General features: G+C 40.4%; 1 protein-coding gene and 1 long non-coding RNA gene across 3 annotated transcripts; one reads left to right on the top strand and one right to left on the bottom strand.

The window, feature by feature from the left end:
• The first annotated feature begins 557 nt into the window (after positions 1 to 557).
• Positions 558 to 27309, top strand: LOC120528419. Its single transcript, XR_005633515.1, has 3 exons — positions 558 to 660; positions 26830 to 27012; positions 27198 to 27309. It is a non-coding gene; the product is annotated as an uncharacterized LOC120528419 (long non-coding RNA).
• On the bottom strand, positions 20038 to 27201 carry LOC120528407 (tripartite motif-containing protein 29-like). 2 transcript variants are annotated; one of them, XM_039752565.1, is made up of 2 exons: positions 26803 to 27201; positions 20038 to 20516 (listed from the first exon to the last, which is right to left on the bottom strand). In XM_039752565.1, exons 1-2 carry the CDS (start codon positions 27157 to 27159, stop codon positions 20304 to 20306), a joined length of 570 nt encoding a protein of 189 aa, XP_039608499.1. In that variant the 5' UTR covers positions 27160 to 27201; the 3' UTR covers positions 20038 to 20303. The 2 variants fall into 2 exon arrangements, with proteins under 2 accessions (XP_039608499.1, XP_039608500.1); XM_039752566.1 differs by lacking the exon at positions 20038 to 20516 and adding an exon at positions 24927 to 25745.
• Positions 27310 to 27575: the final 266 nt, after the last annotated feature.

Raw genomic sequence — 27575 nt, 5'->3', positions numbered from 1 at the left:
TTTTCCTGAACTCCTCAGACTCACTCGTGTCTTCTCTGCCTCAGTGATCTCACTTGACTCCATAAAATGACCAAACACTTGACAAAGTTCTCACAAGTCTCAACTCCACAATAGCCTTGTTGGTCCTGCAATTGCAGTCCTTTGCCATCCGAGGTCTCCTGGGTTTGCAGGTTTCTTCTGTTTTTATTTGTGAAGCTCTGATATCCTGGTTGTCGATGTGATGTCCTCTCAATCTCACGGACTGACTCGTAAACCAGTGAGCCTTCAGACTCCGTCTCCTTTATTTGTAGCTCGCTTCAAGCCCAAACTCCATCTTGAATTGAACTGTTAAATTAAACCTTTATTTGAATGTGTTTGTGATATTCATATTTGTTTCATTAAATCTTTGAGTGTCACCTACTGTGTCAAAATGAAGACAACTGTGACAGAAACAGTTAAGTTGTGTCATGGAATGTGAAACAAATGTGTTGTACAAATTTAATCACTCAAAATTACACCACAAGCTCAGAAAATGGAAGTGAATTCTGATGAGACCCCATGTGTCCTCTTGTGTGTCCAAACAGAAACAGTTAGTGGGTAACACTGAGTGAAATTAGGAGGAGACTTGAAGAGAAAGAGAAGAATCTGAAGGAGACGACGAGGACAGTGGAGGAGATGAAGGTGAGTGGAATTAAGATGACATTTCATATCAAGAGAGAAAAAAAACTAAAGGGATTGTGAGTTTGTGGTGATGACGTGTGAGGACAGGGAGATGGAGAAGGAGAGAAGATGGTTTATTGTGTCCTTCATGGCGTTTCACTGCTGACAGCATTTCATGTTTTAGTCATTAGGAATTCAGACAACATGACCCTCATGTCCTCAGGTTTCTCATTCCTTCACTTAAATGTTGGCACTGATGTTCTGAGTTGGATCAGTCAACACAACATTCCCTAATGGACTTTCTCTGTTCATTCTGATAATATTTATTGGACCCCAGAAGTGAAGGTGTTAGGCTGATGGACTGAGTGCCGATAATGCGCACCTCCACCTGTTTACAAGCTGATCTGCTGAAACAGGCCGGTTGCTGACACTCACCTTCCTAAACTAATATAAGGACAGGCCAATATCAGCCCATGAAGAGTCCTGCTGTACATTCATCTTTTGATATCATCAGCTATGTCGTAAAGACAGTTATAAGGTTGCTGTGATGTGAGATTTTGCATACAAGATGATAAATATTTTGTATGTCTTTATTTGTAATTTAGGCAAAGCAATGTAATTTAGTGTTACATTAGTGTTACATTAGTGAGAAGTATTCATGTTTATGCCCCTTTAGGACTGAGTCTCTTTGAATTTTATGACAGGATTTTGGGGAAGTGCCTTAAACCAGTTTGGCAAGTGTTTCTCTGCTAAAGTCTCTCTCTCAACCCCTACAATAAAGCCAGGCTGCCTAACTGGCAAACTTTAGCTCAATACATGGTTTGGGGCAGGTGTGAAGGTGTTCTATACCCCCATTGGTCTGAAGTATGGCTGTTCAGAATTGGCTTGTATCAGAAGCCTTTAACTACCATGGTGTCCTACTGGCTCAAGGGGTTGGACAGAACATCTATAAATTTGCTCAATCCCTCACACTATCTCTCTCTTACGAAACTGCTGAATGGCCATCTCACACCATGAACTGAAAAGTACAATAGAATGAAGAGCACAGCTCGGCAGTCATATTGAGACAGACATGCGGGCTGTTCTGAAGAAATCTGACCACAAATGATGCCTTAACTAGAGACATTTTAAGTAACTAACAAGTCTGTGTGCCACCTGAAACTACACATCACCATTTATCAGGTGGTTTGGTTGCCAATATTCAAATGTACTTTGCATAGTTATTATTTATGAATATTACCAATAATACATTGTTTAAATTGTAATTTAACTCCTGCTTGTCTTTTACTACACCTAATTGCCTGAGGTTACAGATGTAGAAGGGAAGGCGGGAGAAGTTATACACAAGAATACCTTATAAACAGTGGTAAGTCTGTGGGATTTGAGGCATTTTGACAAAGTCTACATATTAATAACTAGCAAAATACCCGCGCTTCACAGTGGAGAATTAGTGTGTTAAAGAAGTAATGAAAAAGAAAAGGAAACATTTTGAAAATAACGTAACATGATTGTCAATGTAATTGTTTTGTCACTGTTGTGAGTGATGAGTGTTGCTGTCATATATATATATATATATATATATATATATATATATATATATAATACACACACACATATAAATATATATATATATATATATATATATATATATATATATATATATATATATATATATATATATATATATATATATATATACAGTGTGTGAAAAACTATTTGCCCCCTTCCTGATTTCTTATTCTTTTGCATGTTTGTCACACAAAATGTTTCTGATCATCAAACACATTTAACCATTAGTCAAATATAACACAAGTAAACACAAAATGCAGTTTTAAATGATGGTTTTATTATTTAGGAGAAAAAAATCCAAACCTACATGGCCCTGTGTGAAAAAGTAATTGCCCCTGAACCTAATAACTGGTTGGGCCACCCTTAGCAGCAATAACTGCAATCAAGCGTTTGCGATAACTTGCAATGAGTCTTTTACACGCTCTGGAGGAATTTTGACCCACTCATCTTTGCAGAATTGTTGTAATTCAGCTTTATTTGAGGGTTTTCTAGCATGAAGCGCCTTTTTAAGGTCATGCCATAGCATCTCAATTGGATTCAGGTCAGGACTTTGACTAGGCCACTCCAAAGTCTTCATTTTGTTTTTCTTCAGCCATTCAGAGGTGGATTTGCTGGTGTGTTTTGGGTCATTGTCCTGTTGCAGCACCCAAGATCGCTTCAGCTTGAATTGACGAACAGATGGCCGGACATTCTCCTTCAGGATTTTTTGGTAAACAGTAGAATTCATGGTTCTATCTATCACAGCAAGCCTTCCAGGTCCTGAAGCAGCAAAACAACCACAGACCATCACACTACCACCACCATATTTTACTGTTGGTATGATGTTCTTCTTCTGAAATACTGTGTTCCTTTTACGCCAGATGTAACAGGACATTTGCCTTCCAAAAAGTTCAACTTTTGTCTCATCAGTCCACAAGGTGTTTTCCCAAAAGTCTTGGCAATCATTGAGATGTTTCTTAGTAAAATTGAGACGAGCCCTAATGTTCTTTTTGCTTAACAGTGGTTTGCGTCTTGGAAATCTGCCATGCAGGCCGTTTTGCCCAGTCTCTTTCTTATGGTGGAGTCGTGAACACTGACCTTAATTGAGGCAAGTGAGGCCTGCAGTTCTTTAGACGTTGTCCTGGCGTCTTTTGTGACCTCTCGGATGAGTCGTCTCTGCCCTCTTGGGGTAAATTTGGTTGGCCGGCCACTCCTGGGAAGGTTCACCACTGTTCCATGTTTTTGCCATTTGTGGATAATGGCTCTGACTGTGGTTCACTGGAGTCCCAAAGCTTTAGAAATGGCTTTATAACCTTTACCAGACTGATAGATCTCAATTACTTCTGTTCTCATTTGTTCCTGAATTTCTTTGGATCTTGGCATGATGTCTAGCTTTTGAGGTGCTTTTGGTCTACTTCTCTGTGTCAGGCAGCTCCTATTTAAGTGATTTCTTGATTGAAACAGGTGTGGCAGTAATCAGGCCTGGGGGTGGCTACGGAAATTGAACTCAGGTGTGATACGGTTGAGTGAACGCTGGCGGGACTGGTCGCCGCTGCTCGCCGGTAACTAGAATATTGATTTTGTTAAGACTAGTGATTTTGATGGTATTTCTTTTGCCATATTGCTGACATCTCTGCGTGGCTATATATGCTATATATATGCTATATGCTATATATATTATATGCTGTGTCTGCATTTAGCTTCAGGCTAACCTCCGTTTCGTTTGAAACTTACGGTTTATTCTCTGCACGCCTGAGCTGCTTGCGGCCTCCTCGCCTACAATGTGGACTGGTAGGATATTTGCTTGGTTGTTTGTTTGGAGTCTTCGTCGCCGTTATTCAGCCTGCGACTGGCCTCCTCCAGTACCCAGCTGCTGAGCTGCTTCGACTGCGTCTTCTCCTGTCTGTGCCTCTGCTGTCGGTGCTATATTTCGACCCGGACGTCATACTTCTCCCTCGCCGGAGATACATCCATCGTGGGTCCCGCGAGATTCCGAACGGACGCCTCGAAAGGAATTAACTCTTTTTGGTCTGATTTTCGGCACCCTCCACATAACACAGATAGGAACGCTGACCATAGCGTGTTGGCCAGCTTAGCTCGGTCGACTAACACCACTGTCAAATGCGACAGCAACATTGTCAGCTTTGGTCTATTGAACATCCGCTCACTTACGAGCAAGGGACATCTCATTCAGGATCTCCTCATTGACCGTAAGTTTGACTTTCTCTGTTTAACTGAGACTTGGCAGCAACCTCAAGACTTTTCACAACTTAATGAATGCACCCCGGGTTTGTTTACACTTGTCAACCCTGCATCTGGCCGTGGAGGAGGTGTTGCGATAATTTATCGCAGAAGTGGAAAGTCCTGCCGTTGCCTGCTCCTGCTGTTAGCTCTTTTGAATCGACTGTGTGTCAATTGTCTGGGCCAGTTCCAACCATCATTGCAACTGTCTACCGTCCTCCTAAGTCTAACAACAATTTTTGAACGATCTTGCTACCTTCCTTACCAATCTATCTGTAATTACTCCAAATATAATTCTGCTGGGGGATTTTAATATACATCTGGACAATATCAATATCCCTCTCACTAGAGACTTTTTATCTTGCCTGGAGAGTTTTGGATACCAGCAGCACACTGATGTTCCTACCCATTGTAAAGGACATATCTTGGACCTGATTTGCTGCTCTGGTGTTGTTCCTTTTGATCTTACAGCAGATGAACTCACTATAACCGACCACTTTCTCCTCTCATTCAACGTTAAACTTACCTTTTCTGTTCCTAAGCTTCCACGTCTCATAGCCTTTCGTAACATTAAGAATATTAACTTGAATTTGCTGTCTTCTAGAATTGATTCAAATGGACTTTTATAATTTATCCTCTCCCATAGAACTGGTCTCATATTATGACACTTGTCTTAATGGTATTCTTAATTCTCTGGCTCCGCTAAAAACCAGATCTGTTTCTTTTCCTTTTCTGCCCCCTGGTTTACGCCTGAACTTCGTCTTTTGAAAGCTAAAGGCAGGCAACTTGAAAGGTTGTTTAAAAAAAACAGACTCTCTGTCCACAAAGAGATGTATAAAATCATCTACTCAATTACAAGGATTGTATAGCTCAAACCAAATCTAATTATTACACTCAGTTAATTACTAGTAATACAGGTAACACCAAGTCTTTGTTTTCTTTACTTAATAATGTTACACAACCTCCAGACTCTTTACCATCTCACCTTCACTCAACTGCCTTCTGTAATTCTCTTATGTCTTTTTTCAATGAGAAAATCCAAAAGATACATCAGCACCTTGGTCCAGATCCTTTCTGTATTTCTTCTGAACTACACTCACCTATTCACTCTTTCTCTTCTTTCCAGCTTCCCACTTCCTCTGAAATCTCAGATCTCATCTGCAAATCCAAGTCATCTACTTGTCAGCTGGACCCCCTGCCTACAGTTCTGGTTAAAGCCTGCCTCCCCCCTCTAGTCCCTCTTATTGCTGCCATCATTCACTCTTCTCTTACTACTGGTATTATTCCCTCATCTTTCAAAACTGCTGCTATAACCCCAATATTAAAAACCTGGTTGTGATCCTACTAATTTCAATAATTTTCGCCCCATTTCTAACTTGCCCTTTATCTCCAAAATTCTTGAAAAAATAGTTTCTATCCAACTTCACACCCACTTGTCTCACAATAATCTATATGAGAAGTTCCAATCTGGTTTTCGCCCCCTTCATAGTACAGAAACAGCACTTGTTAAAATTACTAATGACCTCCTTATGGCTGCTGATTCTGGTCTAATCACTATTCTCATCCTTCTTGATCTGAGTGCGGCCTTTGATACTATTTGTCATACCACTCTCCTTAACACTAGAATTACCAGGGCCTACGAAAAAACTCGTAATTCCGTCCCACCTTAAACTGCTTCTTAAATCCCTTCACACCTCTCCGCCAGCGCCCTTTGTCTTCTAAATGTGCTGATAAAGAGAAGCCGGCTATTCCATCCCCCACCAATTTAGAACGTGCACGAACTTCTCTCAGCTCATGCCTTGATTGAGTATCTGGGAGTGAAGTGGAGTTTTAGAGTGGAAATAATAGATCGTTGTTTGGAACACACGCATTTCATGTCTGTTCCGTTTCTACAGTAATCTGTGTCAACACATTGTTAAAACAGAAACTTTTTTTATATTCTAGTAGTAGATGACAAAATGTAGGCATAAACTATATAATGTATGAAGCCTGAAGTCCAAATAGCAAAGAAACATTTTCACAAGAATAACACAATTGCACTTTTATTCAAACATATAACTGCAGAAACTAAAAGCCGCCTTTAACATGTGACATTGACACCAGTTTACTGTAACTGACTCCGTGGTTCGATAGATACAGCCCCGCTTGAATCAAGGGTGACGGGTTCGATCCTGCGCCCCTCCCTTTTGAGAAGTAAACTGCTCTTAGTCTTACTGTTTTAGAATAAAAGCATACATTTGATTTCAGTCTGTAACAGCCGGTGCAATTTATGATCTTTGTAAAGGTTAGCTTTTTTTTTATTCACTTTTCACTCTCTCAGTCGCGTTCAGAATCAATCCATACAACCCCATCTGACACGGCTGTTTTCACTAAAGACGCGCTATAGCTCTGCAGTGTACCACGATGCATACTAACGCTACCCCCCAGTTCTGACACACAGCGCTGGCGAAGCTGCCTTCTTCGTGATCTCACCGTCACTTGCTTTTCTTTTTATTCAGTTTTATTGAGTGTTCCTGCCAGTCCCCGCATGTTGCTGTATGCTTTTTCTTTTGTACTCCAGGACATGCAGAGGAAAGAATGGTAAAGACCAGTAACTTCGGCGCTATATGCAATCATCAGACACTCCCCATCTGCCCGTGTCGCTCAAACACAGGAACATATATTGGTGTAAAAGTATAACAAAAGTGCACTTTTATTCAAGTGCACTTTTTCCATCGCCTTTTCCTGTAAGAAGCAGTGTACACACTTCTCTCTATGCTGTGGTTTCTATTACACACCTGAAAGAAAGAGACAATATATGTGAAAATATAATCGCACTAATGCAATATTATTTGAAAACGAACAGCGTCAGATCGGGTGTGAATTTATGCAGGAACTGGAAATTCTCTGATGCGGGACCTTCCCCCAGGGAAGAAAGTACAGTGTCAGGTGCTCATTCAGTGTAATAGAAACCATAGCACAGAGAGGTGTGTACACGGCAACAAGTACACGTGTCGTAAATGTAGGAAGGACGGTCCTTGGGTGTGGGAACTGTTAATATTTGAATGTGATGATTTTATATAGCACGGAATGAAAATCTGCACTTCTTAGCATTGCACCATGCAAGCTGTCGTATCAATCGCCTACTGTAACTTGCTTTCTTTTTCTTCGGTTATACAGGTAGTTTTGAATAAAAGTGCACTTGTTTTGTTTGCGAAATGAAGTGTCTGCGTGCACTTTTCGTGGCATTACACGTGTATTTTTTGAGCATGCCCGTTTGAGCAGTATAAAAGTATTGAAAAGTATAACAAAACAACGGGCAGATGGGGAGTGTCTGATGATTGCATATAGCGCCGAACTTACTGTTCTTTACTATTCTCTCCTCTGCGTGCCCTGGAGTACAAAAGAAACAGAATACAGGCGCTATAGCTCTGCGTGTACCATGATGCATACTAACGCCCCACCCGGTTCTGACACACAGACGCTGGCGAAGCTGCCTTCTTCATATCTCACCGTCACTTGATTTTCTTTTTATTCAGTTTTATTGAGTGTTCCTGCCAGTCCCCGCATGTTGCTGTATGCTGGATATTTTCACATGTATTGTCTCTTTCTTTCAGGTGTGTAATAGAAACCACAGCATAGAGAGAAGTGTGTACACTGCTTCTTACAGGAAAAGGCGATGGAAAAAGTGCACTTGAATAAAAGTGCACTTTTGTTATACTTTTACACCAATATATGTTCCTGTGTTTGAACGACACGGGCAGATGGGGAGTGTCTGATGATTGCATATAGCGCCGAAGTTACTGGTCTTTACCATTCTCTCCTCTGCATGTCCTGGAGTACAAAAGAAAAGCATACAGCACCATGCGGGACTGGCAGGAACACTCAATAAAACTGAATAAAAAGAAAAGCAAGTGACGGTGAGATACGAAGAAGGCAGCGCCAGCGCTTGTGTGTCAGAACTGGGGGTAGCGTTAGTATGCATCGTACACTGCAGAGCTATAGCGCGTCTTTAGTGAAAACAGCCGTGTCAGATGGGGTTGTATGGATTGATTCTGAACGCGACTGAGAGAGTGAAAAGTGAATAAAAAAAAAAAGCTAACCTTTACAAAGATCATAAATTGCACCGGCTGTTACAGACTGAAATCAAATGTATGTTTTTATTCTAAAACAGTAAGACTAAGAACAGTTTACTTCTCAAAAGGGAGGGCGCAGGATCGAACCCGTCACCCTTGATTCCAAGCGGGGCTGTATTTATTGAACCACGGAGTCAGTTACAGTAAACTGGTGTCAATGTCGCATGTTAAGGCGGCTTTTTCTTTCTGCAGTTATATGTTTGAATAAAAGTGCAATTGTGTTATTCTTGTGAAAATGTTTCTTTGCTATTTGGACTTCAGGCTTCATACATTATATAGTTTATGCCTACATTTTGTCATCTACTACTAGAATATAAAAAAAGTTTCTGTTTTAACAATGTGTTGACACAGATTACTGTAGAAACGGAACAGACATGAAATGCGTGTGTTCCAAACAACGATCTATTATTTCACTCTAAAACTCCACTTCACTCCCAGATACTCAATCAAGGCATGAGCTGAGAGAAGTTCATGCACGTTCTAAATTGGTGGGGGGATGGAATAGCGGCTGCTTTATCAGCACATTTAGAAGACAAAGGGCGCTGGCAGAGAGGTGTGAAGGGATTTAAGAAGCAGTTTAAGGTGGGACGGAATTACGAGTTTTTTCGTAGGCTCTGGTAATTCTAGTGTTAATAGATTATCTTTGATTGGCATTACTCACACTCCACTTGATTGGTTCAGATCTTACCTTTCAGGCCCCACTCAGTTCATACAGCTTAAAACTTTCACATCCCAACCCACCACTGTTACTTCTGGTGTGCCCCAAGGCTCTGTCCTGGGGCCTCTTCTTTTTATTATTTACCTTCTTCCCTTGGCAATATTTTTCGCAAATATAACATTAATTTTCACTGTTATGCTGATGACACCCAGCTCTACCTTGCTGGTAAACCCACCTCATCTTTTCCACCACCCTCACTTATTGATTGCATTTCTGAAATTAAATCCTGGTTCTCTTCAAATTTTCTTAAATTAAACAGTGACAAAACTGAGGTTCTCCTCATTGGTTCAAAATCATCCTTATCCAAAACCAATAATCTTTCTTTTATTATTGATAACTCTGTTGTTTCCCCATCATCTCAGGTCAAGAGTCTGGGTGTCATCCTCGACAGTACTCTATCTTTCCAATGTCACATTAATAACATCACCCGGTCTGCTTACTTCCACTTACGTAATATTAATCGCATTCGTCCCTCCCTCACTCCTCATACTACTGCCATTCTTTTTCATAGTCTTGTCACTTCTCGGCTGGACTACTGCAAGTCACTCCTTTTTGGTCTCCCTAATAAATCTCTCCATAAGCTTCAGTTAGTCCAGAATTCTGCAGCACGTATCATCACTGGAATCCAATCTTTTCACCATATTACTCCGGTCTTGCAGCAGCTTCATTGGCTCCCGATCAAGTTTCGTATTGATTTTAAGATTCTGCTACTAACTTTTAAGGCCATCCATAACCTCGCACCTCCATATCTGTCTGACCTTCTACATGTTGCCATTCCATTCCGTAACCTTAGATTCTCTTCCTCCACCCATCTGACCGTTCCTCCCGCCCGTCTATCCACCATGGGGAGCAGAGCTTTCAGCCGTTCTGCTCCCAAGCACTGGAACTCATTACCTGCAGATCTCCGAAATATCAAATCATATTCATCTTTCAAATGTAAACTTAAAACACATTTGTTTAAAATGGCTTTTTCTTCTTCCTCCTGATTATTGTGGTTTTGTTTGGTTTTAATTTTTAGATTTTCTGATGTTTTAAGTTGTTTATAATTGTGTTTTGTATTTATTTATTTATTTGTTTGTTTGTTCGGTGTCCTTAAGTTCTCTGAAAGGCGCCTTGTATAAATAAAAGGTATTATTATTATTATACACCACAGTTAGGTTATTTTTTAACAAGGGGGCAATTACTTTTTCACACAGGGCCATGTAGGTTTGGATTTTTTTCTCCCTACATAATAAAAACCACCATTTACAAAAATTGCATTTTGTGTTTACTTGTGTTATATTTGACTAATGGTTAAATGTGTTTGATGATCAGAAACATTTTGTGTGACAAACATGCAAAAGAATAAGAAATCAGGAAGGGGGTAAATAGTTTTTCACACCACTGTATATATGTATATACATATATATATATATATATATATATATATATATATATATATATATATATATATCTATATAAATTTATATATATATATATATATATATATATATATATATATATATAGTGGTACATGGCCGGCCGTTCATCCCTGCCAATGCCCCCAGGCCGCCAGATGGAGCCCTCCTTGCAGCATAGAGGTGCCCCGAATGCCAGCAGGGAATTATGGACAATGTACTTTTAATGCACAACCCTGCTGGATACCATGGGTGCCGCCAGGAGTCACTGCAGGGAAGCCCAGAGAATATTTGCCTTACGCCCAAGAAGTACGTCATAGTCACGTGGACAAAGGGAACGATGTGCTTCCTGGGTGAAGAAAAGAAGGATTTTTATCTTACCCAGAAATGTTCCAGGTCACATGAACAGAGAGGGTGAAACGCTTCCGGGTCAAGGAGTATAAAGGACTGGAAATCCCAGACGGACGAGCTGAGTTGGGAGGCAGGGTTTCCAAGCATCTGGGAGTTTGGAGGATTGGATTATTTGCGTATTTAATTATTGGAGAATTTGGAAGTGGAGGGTGCTTTGTGCACTTATTATTATAATAAATCAATTATTTGGACTTTTATCTGGTGTCTGACGTGTGCTCTGAGGGTACAAGGGTGCGAGAAAACCCTAATCTGTCACAATATATATAGTACGCACGAGTAGGGGACCGCGGACGGATTCGAACGCACCTGGGAACATGTTCGCCGGCAGGGAATGGCGGGGTACTAACTTTCTCCCTCTGCTTTCTCATAGGAAAAAGGACCCTCCGCCACCATAAGCCGGGTTTTCACCGCAGTACGGTACTTCCGCCCTTCCTCCGCCATCTTGGCCTGACATCACCAATCCCATCCTCCCTCACGGTCCTTCCCAGCATTCATCCACTTCCGGCTCCTCCCATATAAAATGGCCGACAACGCCATGATACAGCGTCTGGTTTATGAAATGATTAGTTTATTTTTTTGTCCTGCTTTTTCTTTTCGATTGTGGACAAAATTCAATATATGGGACCGGAAAACCCCAAACCTTTTTGCTGTGTCCTTCTACATCTTTTACAATATACATATATATACCCTTTGGGGTGGGAGCAGCTGTTGCTGGGGGTGCCAGAATCCATTGAGGAAGAAAAATGAAAAACATTATTTGTACAAAATCTTAATTTATTTTTCCATTCCTAAATAATTAAATGGGCAGGCTATTTCGTATCAGTGCAATACGCTGCTTGTTAAAACGGATGACTCCCGCTCTTACGTGCACTTAGTACTGCTTGGGTATTATGAACTATCGTGTCTGTTCAAGTTCTATTTAAATGTTAAATATAAGTAATTTTTATTTAGTTGACAGAAATATCTTTGGTGGGAATGTAAGTTAAATTTAGTCATCATTACATAAATTTTTCTTCACCATAGAAATTTAAAGACTGAATTCAACTTAAATTCCTACCAAAGATATTTCTGTCGACTAAATAGAACCTACTTATATCCAAATAGAACTTGAAAAGATATATTTTTTCGAATCTGATCGTGCATTTTAGATCGACTTGACGCGCACTACTTCAAGCCCGCGTGCTATTGTGCTGTCGCCTGCCTGCCTCAATAAGTCACCGTTGCTTCGCTCTTACTTTTTTACCGTTCATTTAATCATGGCTAGTCACGAAAAAATTAGAAAATGGAAGGAGGATTACACTGAGTATGGCTTTACCAAAACAATTATTGATGGCGAATAAAGTATCCATTATGCATAAAGCTTCAATTGGTGAATCGTTTTTTCTGCGTTAACCTCATATTTTTTCATACTTCTTCTCAAACCAAGGGGGTGGGAAATCGAGATCGTCCGTCACAGGAGGTGCGAGGGTAAAATGAATCCGCAAGCGCTGATACAGTATATATGTATGTGTGTGTGTATATATAATATATGTGTATATATATATATATATATATATATATATATATATATATATATATTTTACTGTCAAATAATGCAAAGAGTACGCGGCACGTGTTTCGCCCTAATTCTGGGCTCATCAGGTGTACACACTCACTGCACCCCCTCTCGAGAATTGAACCTCGGACGTCAGCGGTGAAGCCTCTTGTGTTGCGCCACGGTGTGTGGTTTGTTTATTTGACAGTATGTAGATCGGGGAATATATATATATAAGATAACTCCTGTAGCCACAATAAATGCCTTTATTGAACAGACAAACCAGGGGTGAACAAGTTCCTTTCTACTGTAGCTACAGCCGTGACACACATTAAAAACATCAATAATAACTCATAAACTTGCAATATTATTTAGGAAAATCGCAACATTTTACTCACCAAAAATTCAGATTATTTGTAAACAAAATCCATCCTCCTCTCTTTCCTCAAAAACAGTTCAATTACTCTGTTGTACAGATTATCCGTGCGCTTCAGTTCCATCAAAAAGTCCCTTTTTACCACCATCGAAGCTAATGCTGAAAGGCAAACCCACCCTATGGTATTTTTGGCATAAGTTTCAATTCGCTTTAGGGCTGAAAATGTCCGCTCGACTGAAGCAGTGTACACGGGAATGCTCATCACCAAATATGCCAATGTGAACAGCTGCCCCATGCTCTCATTCAGATTTTTCTGATGAAGGAAGTCAAGGAGATCAGTGGGAGATTTTCCTGCAAAATCATCCATGGCATACATTACAGTCAGTTCTGTTTTTAGCCGAGAGAGATCAAAAACCGCTCTGTGGCTCTTGTGTTAAACTGGAGAAGGCTGCATGTGTGAAAATTTTCTTGTATTCCCGAAACTTTTGGGGCACGAGGAGCGTGACAAACATCAGGTTTTCATGGTCTTGAAATCTGGTCTGTGTCTGGCAAATAATATTGTCCAGAATCCTGCCATGGAGTTGGCCGTAGTGCGCACAAGGATCTTGCGCTCGGAGAGTTTGCGGTGCGTTCAGTGGCCTCGTAGAGTTCCTCATATCGGTTTTTATCCTTTCAATGATTCTGAATAAGGTGACGTTGCTGTACGCTTGCTAGAGGGCCCTCCAACTCCAACTCAAAATCTGATTGGTTGAAGCAACCGATTAATCGACATTTATTCTGTGTTAGAGTGCCTGCACAACGGATTCTGAAGGCCACTCTGCCTGGCAAAAAATGATGGCTGAAATGTGATTGGCTAAATGCAGCACAACCATTAGGAAAAGCTATGAAAGGAAGCGGACAGAATATTTGGAATTATTTAATAAGTATTCATGGACAAAATATAACTAACATCAGTTTGTGATTCAGATATTTTTACTTATGAATATGCTAAGCACAGTCCTTGACCGGCGAATATTTAACTTATATGGGCAGGCACTCAATTACGTGGGAGACGTGATGATGTGAGATGCAACTCCGCCTCCCACGGCCATCGAGCTGCAGTCTATTACAGTATATGGACGAAAATAGCTTCCAGTTATGACCATTACGCGTAGAATTTCTAAATGAAACCTGCCCAGCTTTTGTAAGTAAGCTGTAAGGAATGAGCCTGCCAAATTTCAGCCTTCTACCTACACGGGAATTGGAGAATTAGTGACGAGTCAGTCAGTCAGTCAGTCAGTCAGTCAGTGAGGGCTTTGCCTTTTATTAGTATAGATAGAAAAGGCAAAGTAGAGCAACATAGTACTTTACTAAGACAAAACAAAGGCAATTTTGTAAAAGAAGGAAAAAATAAACAATCAAAAAAGAAAGACACAAAGATGAAATTGACAATGACATTCAAAACACAATAGCCGCCATACATGTGAATAGAAATATACAGAGTGAAATACACACCTCAGCCCCTTCTGAAGTTCACACAATACTCCAGAGTTCAAGTTGTCTGATTATAATATGGAAATGAATTGGAGAAGGTGGCCAGTGAAAGAATATGAAAATTAAAATGTAAAATGTTTTCACAGTCAGTCCTGAGCCATTATAATAAAACGACTGCAGTGAGCTCACCGAGTCTGCTAGTTGGGATTAAATTCAAGATTCACGTCCCTGGAGCCAATCGCAGGCTTTCACCTATTTAGACAGGTCTTCAAAGATGGAGTTTCTTTTTTACAGATGCTGATCCATTTAGCAAGTTTTCCTGTCTTTTTCCTCCAATTGTTGGATATGGATATTTATATACAATCGAGACAAGAACAGGGAATTCAGCCCAACAAAGCTCACCAGTCCTGTCCAATTTATTCTTCTAAGGATAACATCAAGTCGAGTTTTGAAAGTCCCTAAAGCCCTACAGTCTACCACTCTAATTGGTAGCTTATTCCAAGTGTCTATGGTTCTTTGCATGAAGAAAAACTTAGTAATATTTGTGCGAAATTTACCCTTAACAAGTTATCAACTGTGACTCTCTGTTCTTAATTAACTCATTTTAAAGTCACAGTCTCAATTCACTGCATTAATTCCCTTCAGAATTTTAAACACTTCAATCATGTCACCTCTTAATCTCCTTTTGCTTAAACTTTAAAGGCTCAGCTAATCTTTACTCATAACTCATCCCTTGTAGTCCTGAATCAGCCTAGTTGCTCTTCTCTGGACCTTTTCTAGCACTGCTATGTCCTTTTCGTAGCCTGGAGACCTAAACTGCACACAGGACTCCAGATGAGACCTCACCAGTGTGTTATAAAACTTGAGCAAAACCTCCTGTGACTTGCACTCCACACATCAAGGCGCTATATAACCTGACTTTCTGTTAGCCTTCTTAATGGCCTCTGAACGCTGTCTGGGAGTTGATAGTGCCAAGTCCACTTCATCTCCTAAATCCTTCTCATAAGGTGGACTCTCGACTTTCAGACCCCTTTTGCGTATTCAAACCTCACATTTTTACTTTCCTATGTGTAACGCTTTATATTTTCTGACGTTAAATTTCATCATCCACAAATCTGCCCAAGCCTGTCTGATGTCCAAGTCCTTCTTTAATGATATAATGGATTCCAAATTATTGGCCAATCCTCCTGTCTTGGTATCATCTGCAAACTTAAACAGCTTATTGCTTATATTCCTATCTAAATCCATCCATCAATCCATCATCCAACCTGCTATATCCTAACTACAGGGTCACGTGGTTCTGCTGGAGCCAATCCCAGCCAACACAGGGCGCAAGGCAGAAAACAAACCCCAGGCAGGGCACCAGCCCACCGCAGGACACTCCTATCTAAATCATTTATATACAGTATATTAAAAATAGCAGCAGCCCCAGCACTGACCCCTGCTGGTCACCACTCTTAACATCGGCCAGTTCTGATGAGGTTCCTCACACCATCACCTTCTGCTTCCCGTGTCTGAGCCAATTCTGCACCCTTCTATAAACATCACCCTGAACTTCCACTTCTTTTAGTTTGATTCCCACCCTCTCATGTGGCACAAAAGCTCCCCTTTGCTTGTAATGCAAAGTGTGATTAAATGCATTATTTGTTAACGCGTTATGGAGCACATGCATCGAAGCTTCTCAGCTGTGCTTGTGCTAAGAAAAGGAAAGATTTTAAAAATAGCGTAACACGATTGTCAATGTGACCTTTTGTAAGTAGTGCCTGGAGGATTCAGTGTGGAGAAACTCTAGAGATAGCGTGTGTATTAACTTGTGGATTTTTCTGTGAGTATTTGGTGGCAGTCTGACGAAGTTGCTTCGAAAGACGGCGTTAGCCGCGGAGCTCAGCTCAGAGCGAAATAAGATGAATGGTAGGGGAGATGATGACGTGACTCCCCCACCCGCCTTAACTGTCAATCCCCCACAAACACAGTCTCTCGGAATTTGCATAAGCACACCCCTTCACCTTCAATTTTAACTTAGTTACAAAGTGATCAAAACTCTCGTTTATATCCTGCGTCCTCTCATTAAACTTGTATCCCGCATTACCTGTGGGCATGTGAAACACCAGCGGTCGCCTGTCTATGAACTTAATTTAAAGTTTAGGTTTACACCTTGCTTTCTTTCCTAGGTAGCAGCACTCATGAATATGGTAGTATATGTCATTCGCTCGCTTCTTATTGTTTCGCTGCCTTTCATTTATGAACTTGGCATTATTACTAATGAATTTGCTATTGCAACTATGGCTCATACTTGTATGATGACACCTGGTGGGGCGTTACTATGTGGGAAGTAAATGTGAGGTAAAAGGTGCCTGCTGTCCAGGATCATCAACCCCAAAGCTGGAGATGTTCTGCTGTTTTCAGATCTTTGAACAGCTGGACAGTGAGTCAGATAACTCTGTGATAGAAGGTGAGGATGAGAAGCCGTAAAATGTCACCTCCTAACCAGCCACTAGAATGAAAAAGAAATGATTATATGGGATTTATTTATTAGGGAATTTAGAAGAAACTTTGGTACAGATACTGAGAGTCTCATATGGCGTTTCACCTTTTGGTACACATGTGGAAAACCTCCCTGGCTGGGTTTATTAGGCTCCTAGCCAGAGCAGGGAAGGAACAATCCAGTTGTCTCTGTCAAATGTGTCCAGTTCTAAGTGAACAATTAAAACAATTTAAAGACTTAGGTACAAAGCTGAGGAGCAGTAGTGACATAGTGATTAGACGTTCAGCCTATGCCACACATAAGACTCAGGAAATTAGATAGATAGATAGATAGATAGATAGATAGATAGATAGATAGATAGATAGATAGAAAATGTCCTACATAGAATCTTTATATATTTAAAGATTTATTCTTCATAAAGTAGTATTCCAAATACATAGACACACTTTTGATCCAAACAAGGCAATCCAAAACAAGCAAAGTTTCCAAACAGAATTCAAAGAGAGAGTTTGAAAAACAAAACACAGGTTAAAAAATCCAAAAATCACAAAAGCATAAGGCACAGCTAAATGAACACAAGAATTTGACAAACTTGCAGAGCACATTCACAATGAACCTGTGGGAGACCCTCGGGATGTATATGGCAAAAAGGTAAGGTGATTGGCGGTGATTGGCAGATGGTCCACCTCTTGGTAAGCCACACACAAACCTCATGGAACATAACACAGGCGGCTTATAGACAAAATCAAATACAAAGAATAAAGCACATACTCAACCAAATCAACATTAACATAAATAAATAAACAAAACAAAACAAAAAATGAACAAAATCTAGTGGAAGGAATCCTGGCTTTAAAATGTCGTGGTCAGCATGGGTGTATAGAGGGGATTTCATGCATCAGTAATAAGCAGAAATTCTAGGAAGAAACAACAAAAGCAGATGAGTATAGTACCATAAACCGAAGTGAAGGTCGGTCTGTGAGGTTGGCTCTCCAACTGTCACCTCTGTGTCTGGATTGGACTACACAGTGCTGAGTGACACATTGTACCTGCCTACTTTCTTTGAACTAAAGACACACCCCACTGGTCTGGACCGGCTGTGTTTAGTACTTTAGTACACTCGATGGTGTTGGTCTGTTTAATGTGAGTCTGTGTTAAATAAATTATGTTAGATGAGTTTGGTCTGTCTGGGCACAGATATGTGTGTGAAGAGTTCTGTCTTAGCTAGATGAGAACTTTCACATAAATGAATCCTCGCAGAACTGGACATTGTGGAGTGTGCTACCTTGGATAGTCTGCCACCTCATTACAGGGTCAGAGCTACACTAGTGATCACAATGAGCCAATTTGGAGTTTCTGCCAATTAACCAAACTAAAATGTGAGGATGTGGTGAAAGATCTGGAAAAACTAGAAGAAACCCACTGAGATACTGAAAGAAGGGGTAAACTCGACATGGACAGTAAATGGAGGACAGTGGATCTGAGATTCAGCAGATGCCACCCTTGGACATGTTATAAAATATTAAAGCTTAAGTAAAACATTTGGAGGTGTACATTATGTAAAGTCTGCACTCAGTCAAACAGTGGAGATTCTTAAGCTATGGAGCCTAATAAAACTGAGAAATACCAGAATGAACAAGAGAAGATCATTACGATCTCTGGAATAAATCAAGAATATCCCATCTCTCCAAATGAGGCATTTTACAGGAAAAGATGAGCTCTCCAATCAGAACTTAACCTCTTGATAACAAAAGAACCTAAACAACTGATCTTTAAATCACAACATCATTACGGTGAACATGGAGAGAAGGGTAATAACATCTTAGCTCAGCAATCCACAAGCAGGAAGTTTGCAACGCAATATCAAAAATTACCAGCGCAACTAGAGATAAAGTAATGAAGCCTAAAAATATAACTCACACATTTAGCAAGTACTATAAGTCTTTATATTCTAATCAGTTTAAAGAAGATGAGACACAATCTGAGGAGTTCTCGGATGTAATGCAAACACAACAGCTGGACACTCATAGTGCAGAGGAACTGGACAAACCTCTGACACTCTCAGATCTACTGGATGCTGTAAACTCACTCCAAAGTGGGAAATCAACAGGCCCTGATGGCAACCAGTGGAATTTAATAAAGATGTTTTCAACTAAGTTAGCTCCACTATTATTAGCAATGTTTACAGAAGCTACGGACAACAAAAATCTACCAAAAAAACTCCCACCCATGTCTTTTCCAGAAGAAATCCTGATCAGTCTTGAGGAGTCAGACAGCATCTCAGCAACATATAAAAACATTTCAAAGAATCTCCCCTTTAAGTGTCCTAGGATATGGAGGGAAAAAGACCTTTTAATGAATATCTCAGAAAAGGAGTGGAAGTCAGTCATGCACAGAATACACTCCAGCTCCATATGTGTGAAGTATTCAACCATTTGACTTTGACTCTTTCATTGATCACATTTATCTCATTTAAAATTGGGAGGAATCCAACATGCGCGTGTGGCAAACGAGCTCCAGCCTCACTGGGCCACATGTTTTGGGAGGAAAACAAAGTAACATCATTTAGGGCCAAAATATTTGAATGTTTTATCAGACAGCCTTGGGGTCACAATCACTCCTAACACACTAACAGCTGTGGTTGGTGGGCTACCAGAGGGGCCTAAAGTGGAGGAGAACACATTGACTGTAACTGCGTTTCCTACATTGTGAGCTCGTAGTCTTGTCCTGCTGAACTTGAAGACCCCCAGCCCACCTGTAATAAGTCACTTAGTCACTGATGTTTGACATTTAAAAAAACAAATTCTCACTTAGAAGATCTGTTCAAAACCTTTTTTAAAATATGGCAAGATATAATTAATAAAAAATTAAAATAAGCATCCATAGCAAGGGAAAAGCAAATTCTCCCTTTTAATTTATTTATTTTCCTAAATTATTATGAATTTTGGCCCAGCTCTTGGCTCTTCTTTTTTTTTCTGGGTTGCAGCGTGAATCCTGTTTGGTAGTTTTTTATTTTTTGCATTTTTTTTTTTTGTTTGTTTAGATTTCTGTTTTGACTTTCTGATTTTATTTTTTTTATTTTGACTTTGAAAGTCATTTGTTGTATAAGTTAAACTTTATTGTATGCAATGTTATTTTTAAAATAAAAACAACTTAGATTATTAATGAACGTTGAGCCTGCTGATCTAATTCAGAACATCATGGTCAACCTTCAGTGTGAGTTTTTGTTAGTAGAGTTAAGTTCCTTTTAAGCAGCTGATAGAATATCAGAGGACTTTAGGGTGATGCTGTCTGAGTCTCCACTGAGTTACACCTGGGATTCTGTCAACAGTGAAAGGCCATGAAGGACACCACAACACGTCTTCTCTAACTCTCCCTTCTCGTTTCCCTACTCATCATCACCAGTGAAGCTCTGCTGCTCTTCAAGTTCTCGTTTATTTCTCCCCTCTTTGATGTGAAGTGTTGTCTTCCTTTTCCACTCACCTTCATCTCCTCCATTGATTTCCTCATCTCCTTCAGTGTCTTCTCTCTCTCCTCAAGTCTCCTCTTGATGTCACTCAGTGTCTCCCCCATCTGTTTCTGTTTGGACACACAAGAGGACATGTATGGTCAGATCAGAATTCACATTCACTTTGTGATTTCTTCTTCTCTTTCTGAGTCCTGATATTTTCACAACACATTTGTTTTGCATTTCATGACACAATTTAAATTTGATTTAACAAGCGGGAATGACAAAAAGATTAAAAGAAAGGTTTAATTTAATCAATGCAAGACTGAGTTTGGGTTTGAAGAGTGCATCAAATCCAGAAAACAGTTTGAAGGCACACTGGTGTGTGAGTTAGTTCTTAACGTTTAGAAGACATCACATCAACAAACTGGAAAATGTGAAGTTCACACAACACCAAAAATAATAAAACACAAACTGGAGTGTGTAAGTAAAGAAACTGGTGAAAGGCCAGGAGGACTTAAACACGTAATGTCAGTAATTAGAGGATCTACAAGGCCATTTGATATCCTGAGTCAGACATGTGAGGACGTTGTATGCCGTTGTCATTTTCTGGAGCCAAGTAAGATACTGAAATACACAAACGATTCTGTTGAATTCAGGAAGAAGGCAACTTAAAGGAATTCTGAAACTCAAAAATGATATTTTTTGTATGTTACTTACCTCAGGTGTTTTGTTTAGGTGATGGATTATTTTTTTTAATAAAACTAGGGAGCTCTGCCCCCTGCTCGCTCGGCTCGACCATCCCCAGGTTTGGTTCGTGCCGAGCTCCAAACATTTAAAAGCCTGTACAGCAGTTGTCCTTTTGTCTTACTGCCTTGTCTCTTTTCTTTACCAGACATCCTCTGCTCCTGTGGGGGGTCCCACTCCCGAGGCGCATCCCTATGTACAGGAAAATTTTCTATTCTTCTAATAAAGAGATGGAACTGTCCCCTCCGACTACACATGGTGCTCGATTCACTCCTGAAAGAGACTTATGTTTGTTTGAAGTGTCTGAATAACATTTGTCTCTAAAATCTCCTGTGTATCTGTGCAACTCTGTGACCCAGCATGACCGTGTATGTGGATTTCACTCTCACCAAACCACAAATCTTTTAATTTTCATGGAGAGGCCTCTTCATTGGGAAGAAACACTATTTTTCCCTGATGGCAACACAAATTCGATGATCTACAACTCTACGACTTCAACTTTAAATCCAAACAATATATTCAATCTCTTTTTGCTGTTCTGCTATTTCACAGAGTAATAATTTCCATTTGTTTGGGCTAATGTGATCTTTACTATCATTTTTTGTAGACTTTCAAAATGGCCAAAGTCTCCATCTCGTGGACCTTGCTTCCATCTCCCTGGACTTCCAAAAAGTCTCTTCCGAAAGATCACGTCTCGTCTCCCAAGATTTTTTTATTATAATAGAGAGATGTTTATTATATTTATGTTTTTGATTTCTCCAGATCCTCTCAAGACCACCCAGCCATCCCAGCTCAGAGATGTGCAGGTGGGTGAGCCTGTGTTGTCCTGATGACGGATTATCTGTCAGGCAGACTCAAGGACTGTGTGAGCAACACTGGAGCAGCACAAGCAACAAGCCTGTCTGCTTTACTCTTCACTCTGCACTCCTCACACTAAAAAGAACAATTTTATTTTCTTGCATATCCAAAAATCACCCAAGGAGTGTCTCAGTGAGCTTTAACAGGCCCAGTTTTTTGAGAGCCCCCTACTCCAGATTCTCTAAGAAGACAAGAAAAACAAGAAAATCGAGGTTGAATACACACACAATAGAGCTAATTTTCCAAAGCCCCAGTCCACCTAAACTGCGTGTCTTTCGATTGTAGGAGGAAACCCTCATGGGTCCACCAGGGACAAGTCACAGTCAAAAAATAAAATATATTTATAATATAAGGACAACTGAAGATGCACGTATTCAAGTGTATACAGACAGACGACATCAACAGACAATACCAAACATGAGTCTGTGTTACTTTAGTTGGCTCTTTCTCTTGTACTTACAGGAAAGGCACATAACTTGTGATTTTATTTCTCATAATTTTTATCCAAAAAATTTCCCAGGAAACATCATTCATTCAGAACCAGCTTTTAAATGTTCTCGTCTCAGTTCTGAATCAGTTCTTAGTTACTTATTAAGTTTCTAGAGTAAGCACTATGATGGCCGTTTGGTTTTCCTCACAGGTTGCCTACACTCCCTTACAGCTCCTCTGTGTGTGTGTGTGTATATGTGTGTGTAATGCTGCTCTAAACTTATACAGCCCAGTTTACTTCTCTCATTGGGTTTTTGAAGAGACCCTTACAACAGCTAAAGCCTTCTCCTTCACACAGTTATGGTGATGTCAATTCCCAGAATTCACCCCCGGGCTTAACTATCTTAACTATCAAGTTACAGGCAGAAGTTGTCAGGTTCTGAGCAGGTAAACTTCTGACTTGGTTTATGGTCACTCAGGTGGAGGTGATGCTTTGTCCAGATTGTTGTATCCATGAAGAGCTTCCTCAGGCACACATTTAAGATCATGCAGTTTGCTTTGTCTTTCTTCAAACATTCTTTTCTCTCTCTCAGCCTTTTCTATTTGTGGCTGTGGGTTGTTCTGCAGTTTAAAGTCTTTGAGGTTTCACACTTACTGGCTATCTTTTAGTGGCTTTCAGTAATTCTACAGATTTTATACTGTATGTGGTCTATCTTACTTGGGCACCTTGCTTTCCTTTATCAAGTCAAGACTGAATGAGACACCCACGTTCAACTCCATTACAGGGGTCTTCAGCTCTTATCGTCTGGCACTATGTTACCCTTTGGAGTGGAAGAGATCGTTTAGGCTTTGTGATGGATGGAGTGGACTTGCTGCTGTAGGTGTTTCGATGAACAGAAATCCAACCTTGTTACTGCTAATTGCTGCTAAGTGTTGTCCATCAAGTTTGTAAGGGGTTGATTTTTGGCACCTTCTTCAGTCACAAATTTATAAAGAGTGCCACACTGCGACATCGCTGGGTGTCATATGCTGTGGTTATTCAGACTGATCAGATGACACACAAAACTTTCAAGGAGAGTCCTGATGAAGTGAACTGACATATGAGCTGAAGTTACGAGTCAATAAAAGAGGGGCAGGCAGTGGCAGCATAAGAAAATGAGCTTCTGACCAAGCAATGACAGTCTGTCCTACAATTACGCTGCACAACAATTTTTTTTGAATGGCTTCCTGAAAAATTTTTGCTGATTATAACAGGTACCTACTGGGTATGCACAAATATAGTTTTGGTTTTACAGTATCACATAGGAACTCTGTGAAATAGACATTTAAATGTTTACTGACAATAACATATTTAGTCAAGTTTATGTTTCACATAAGCTGTTAAATTCAACAGAATTAAAGTGTTTTGCTCCTGATTTTCTTTTGTATTCAATGTCTGGTGCATCACGTTGCAGTGTCCAACAGTAGTGAGCAAGCATTGACGGATTCCAGTTGCCCTGGTATCGTTTCTCCATTGTAGCAATGTCAGTCAGTCAGTCGGCTTTTGCTTTTGATAGACCCAAATCTCTAACCAAATCATTCAATTCGGACTGTGTTATGAGATGTTGCTCATCTGATGAGCAAGGTTCAAAATCCGGGTCAATGTCACTGTCAATACCCTGCATTGCGGTTTCTTCATTTAGTTCATCTAAGGTCCAATACTCTGATGGTTTCAGAATTGGAAGACTGTCGTCATGTGACAAGGGTCTCATTGCTGAAGGCAGATTAAGATATCCAATTAACTTCTTGTTTCTGGCAGAGAAACCAGACACATTAGTCAAACAGAAGTAACAGTCCGTCACATGGTCTTTCTGTTCTCGCCATATCATCGGAACAGCAAATGGCATCATCTTTTGAGTGTGTCTGAGTCAGGCTCTCAGACTGACAGTACATGTCACACAGCAAATGTGAGGCGCCCATTCCTTGTCTTGATCACCAGTTGAAATACAGATGATAAGCTTTCTTCACAAGAGCAGTCATCCAACGTCTCTGAGGCGCATGTGTATATTCACCACAAATATAGCAGAATGTATCGCGGCTGTTACAACATTGACGAGACATATCACCCGACACCAAAACGTCTATAGCATCAAGCTTACTTACTGTTATATTGATACAGATACTATACTTTTAAAATACGGGTACTATACATACACACTGACTATCTATAGAAACCAAATGAGCAGGGTCGGTGTATGCAAGCCACCTTTATAGCATGTGAGACAGCGGCAAGCTCGTTCAGACCTGCCCAGGATGTCAACTTCCACAGAACAGCTTCCAACCTGGCCTGATTCCATACCTGGACATGCCCAGGCTGCACAAACCATTGTTGCTAAGTCATTTACAGAGGCAAAAATGTTTGGATACAAATATAAGAAAAAATCAAGACAAATCTGAAATGGTACGTGATGGGTAAATTTTGATATGATATTCGTGATCAGCACCCAAAAATCTATAAGAAACACCCAACAGTGTTCAAGAAGCAAAAACTTTGTTGTGCAGTGTTATATTTCTGCTTTCAGGGACATCTGAAGAACTGATTTATGTAAATCAATCCAAGTCAAGTGAAAGCCAAACAACAGAAAACACAAATAAATCAAAAAATTAGGAGCTGATATTAATGACCTGATTCATATTAAACTGAAAAATATCTGGCAACTTTATAGACTTCATTGTTGTTTAAGAAGTTGGTTTCTAAACGTGTGTTCACCTGTGAGCCGAGCTCTTTTAATATTCCAGCGAGGACTCGGCCACATTTGTGTCACTTACTGAGACCTGACAGAGCCGATGTGACACTAGTCCTTTATCAGAAGAAACACCAAATGGTGGACTGAAGTTAAGTGTCTTTATCTGAACTTACTGTACATTGAGGTTGTGTAGCAGTTCTGGTTGATTTTAAATTTGGCTTAGATGGTCAGACTGCCAACTGTAACATCATCTTGTTAAGAACACCTCAGGAGGGTCCGAATGTCAGACATTTCTACGCGTAGCCCACATGACGCTCACACCCCTGCCAGTGGACATTTCTAGACAGCAGGCAATAGTTGGCCTACCACTGCCTTAGGTACTCAAAAGAAAAACTGATCAGAGCAGAAAGAAACTCAGCTGGCTGTAAGGAGAGAACTCAGTTGTTTGTGGGCCATATTGGGGATCTTATCTTGAGCTGCTTCATGACTTGCACACAGTCTCACCAGGATGGACTCCAGCAGCCAATGCTCTGAACTTGAAACATCAGGTTTATAAGGTCCAGTAAAACCTCGATTATCAGTCAGGGGTCAGGACCGAGGCTGTGACAGATAAGAGAAAAGATGGATAACAGAGCAGCTACTTTACAAATGATATACAGTAGATTAGTGTAGCAAGCAGTCGTAAAGAAATATATTATCAAAATGAATTAATTTATATAATATTGTAATGACCAGCGTAATAAACAAATACAACTCAGAGGTCCTGGAGTTTTCTATGTTTTGCTTGGAGTCTTCGTTCCATAATAAGCGGTGTCCTGTCTTACACTCCGTTATTTGGCTTACAGAGCTCACCTCCTAAACAATCAAAGAAAGCTTTCTCTACCGATCAGTTGATCTCCTGCCACTCTCGTTGTGTACTTCTGATCCCACAAACACTCCTGCTTATTGTCTCCTGACTCCCTGCTCCACACCTTCCCTTCTCTCCTCACTTCTCCTGTCTGCCCCTCACAGAACAGAAGCCCCTCAGCCAGTCCCCTCACTTACAGCTTTCTGCCCTTTCAGCCCCCATAATGAGCATCACAAGCTGCCTGCACGCCACAATATATTAACACAACCTGATTTAACAGAATATATAAAGAAAATTACAATGCAGAAGACCTTAACATTAATACAGAATAACATTACCATCACTGGTTTCCATTTTCAACACATTTTTTAATTATTTCAGCAACCCCCTTTATATTTTTCTCTGTTGGCCTTCCTAGTCCGTCATTAAAGTAATACTTGCAGAACTGTTGCAGTTTCGTAAACGTTTAATAAGTTCAAACACCACACACATATGTTGATAGCCATAACAATGTACAGTAGTTTAGTTTAATTATAACAAAAGAGAAAAGCTACAAACCGCTATTAAAGCTGAAGGTACATAACGGACACTGGGATTTCTGTTGTTCCAATATTCAGAACTCGCTGCAGTAATCAGAAGACGCTGGTGTGCACAAGGTTGGGTTTTTGTTATTTAGTCCTGACAGGTAATCAAGTGACAGATAATTGAGTTTTACTGCAGATGAATAGATTTCTCTGTCACATTAAATGTACAAATTACTTAACTCAAAGTTATTCAAACAGTTTCCATTAAAAACTAAACTCCACTCACCTGTTTTTCTTTCCTCTCTGTCTCCAGCTCAACCATTTTATGACCATTATGTCCAGTAACCACACACATCATGCAGATACAGGAGTCATCAGTTTTACAGAATATCTCCAGACTTTTCTGATGTTTCTCACAGAGTTTCTCCTTCAGATTGCTATCAGGATCAACCAGCTTGTGGTGCTTCAGGGCGTCTCCTTCGTAGTGAAGCTGCAGGTGAGTCTGACAGTAGGAGGCCAGGCAGGTGAGACAGGACTTCACCGCTCTGAACTTCTTACCAGTACAGAAGTCACACTCCACGTCTCCAAGACTGGCATAACTCTGAGATGGAGGAGGACTGATTCTTGGTCTCTTAAATTTCATGATGACATTATTAAGCAGACTATTTCTTTGCAGAGCAGGCCTCGTGCTGAAGTTTTCTCTACACTGAGGACAGCTGCACACTTGGCTCTGATCCCAGCAGTCCGTGAGGCACTTCAGACAAAAACTGTGACCACAGGGGATGGTGACGGGGTCAGTCAGGGTGTCCAGACACACCAAGCAGGTGAACTCGTCCTGTATACAAACAGCTGGGCTTCAGCCATCGTTAGTCTGAGGAGCGGCAGGCAGAGAGAATCAGTCAGACAAACAAGGAAGTGACTTGTGAAGAAACCAAAGTGAAAGTTTGTCTGTGCTCAGTGAGGAGGAGGAGGAGGAGGAGATTTAAAGAGAAAGCTGAGAGTTCATAGAGAGAACATCTGAGGAGACACTGAGGGTGAACAGTTAATGTGAGACAGGAG

This window comes from Polypterus senegalus, chromosome 4 (assembly GCF_016835505.1).
Source record: "Polypterus senegalus isolate Bchr_013 chromosome 4, ASM1683550v1, whole genome shotgun sequence".
NCBI classification, from domain to species: domain Eukaryota; kingdom Metazoa; phylum Chordata; class Cladistia; order Polypteriformes; family Polypteridae; genus Polypterus; species Polypterus senegalus.
This window is presented reverse-complemented; position numbering and strand designations above follow the sequence as displayed.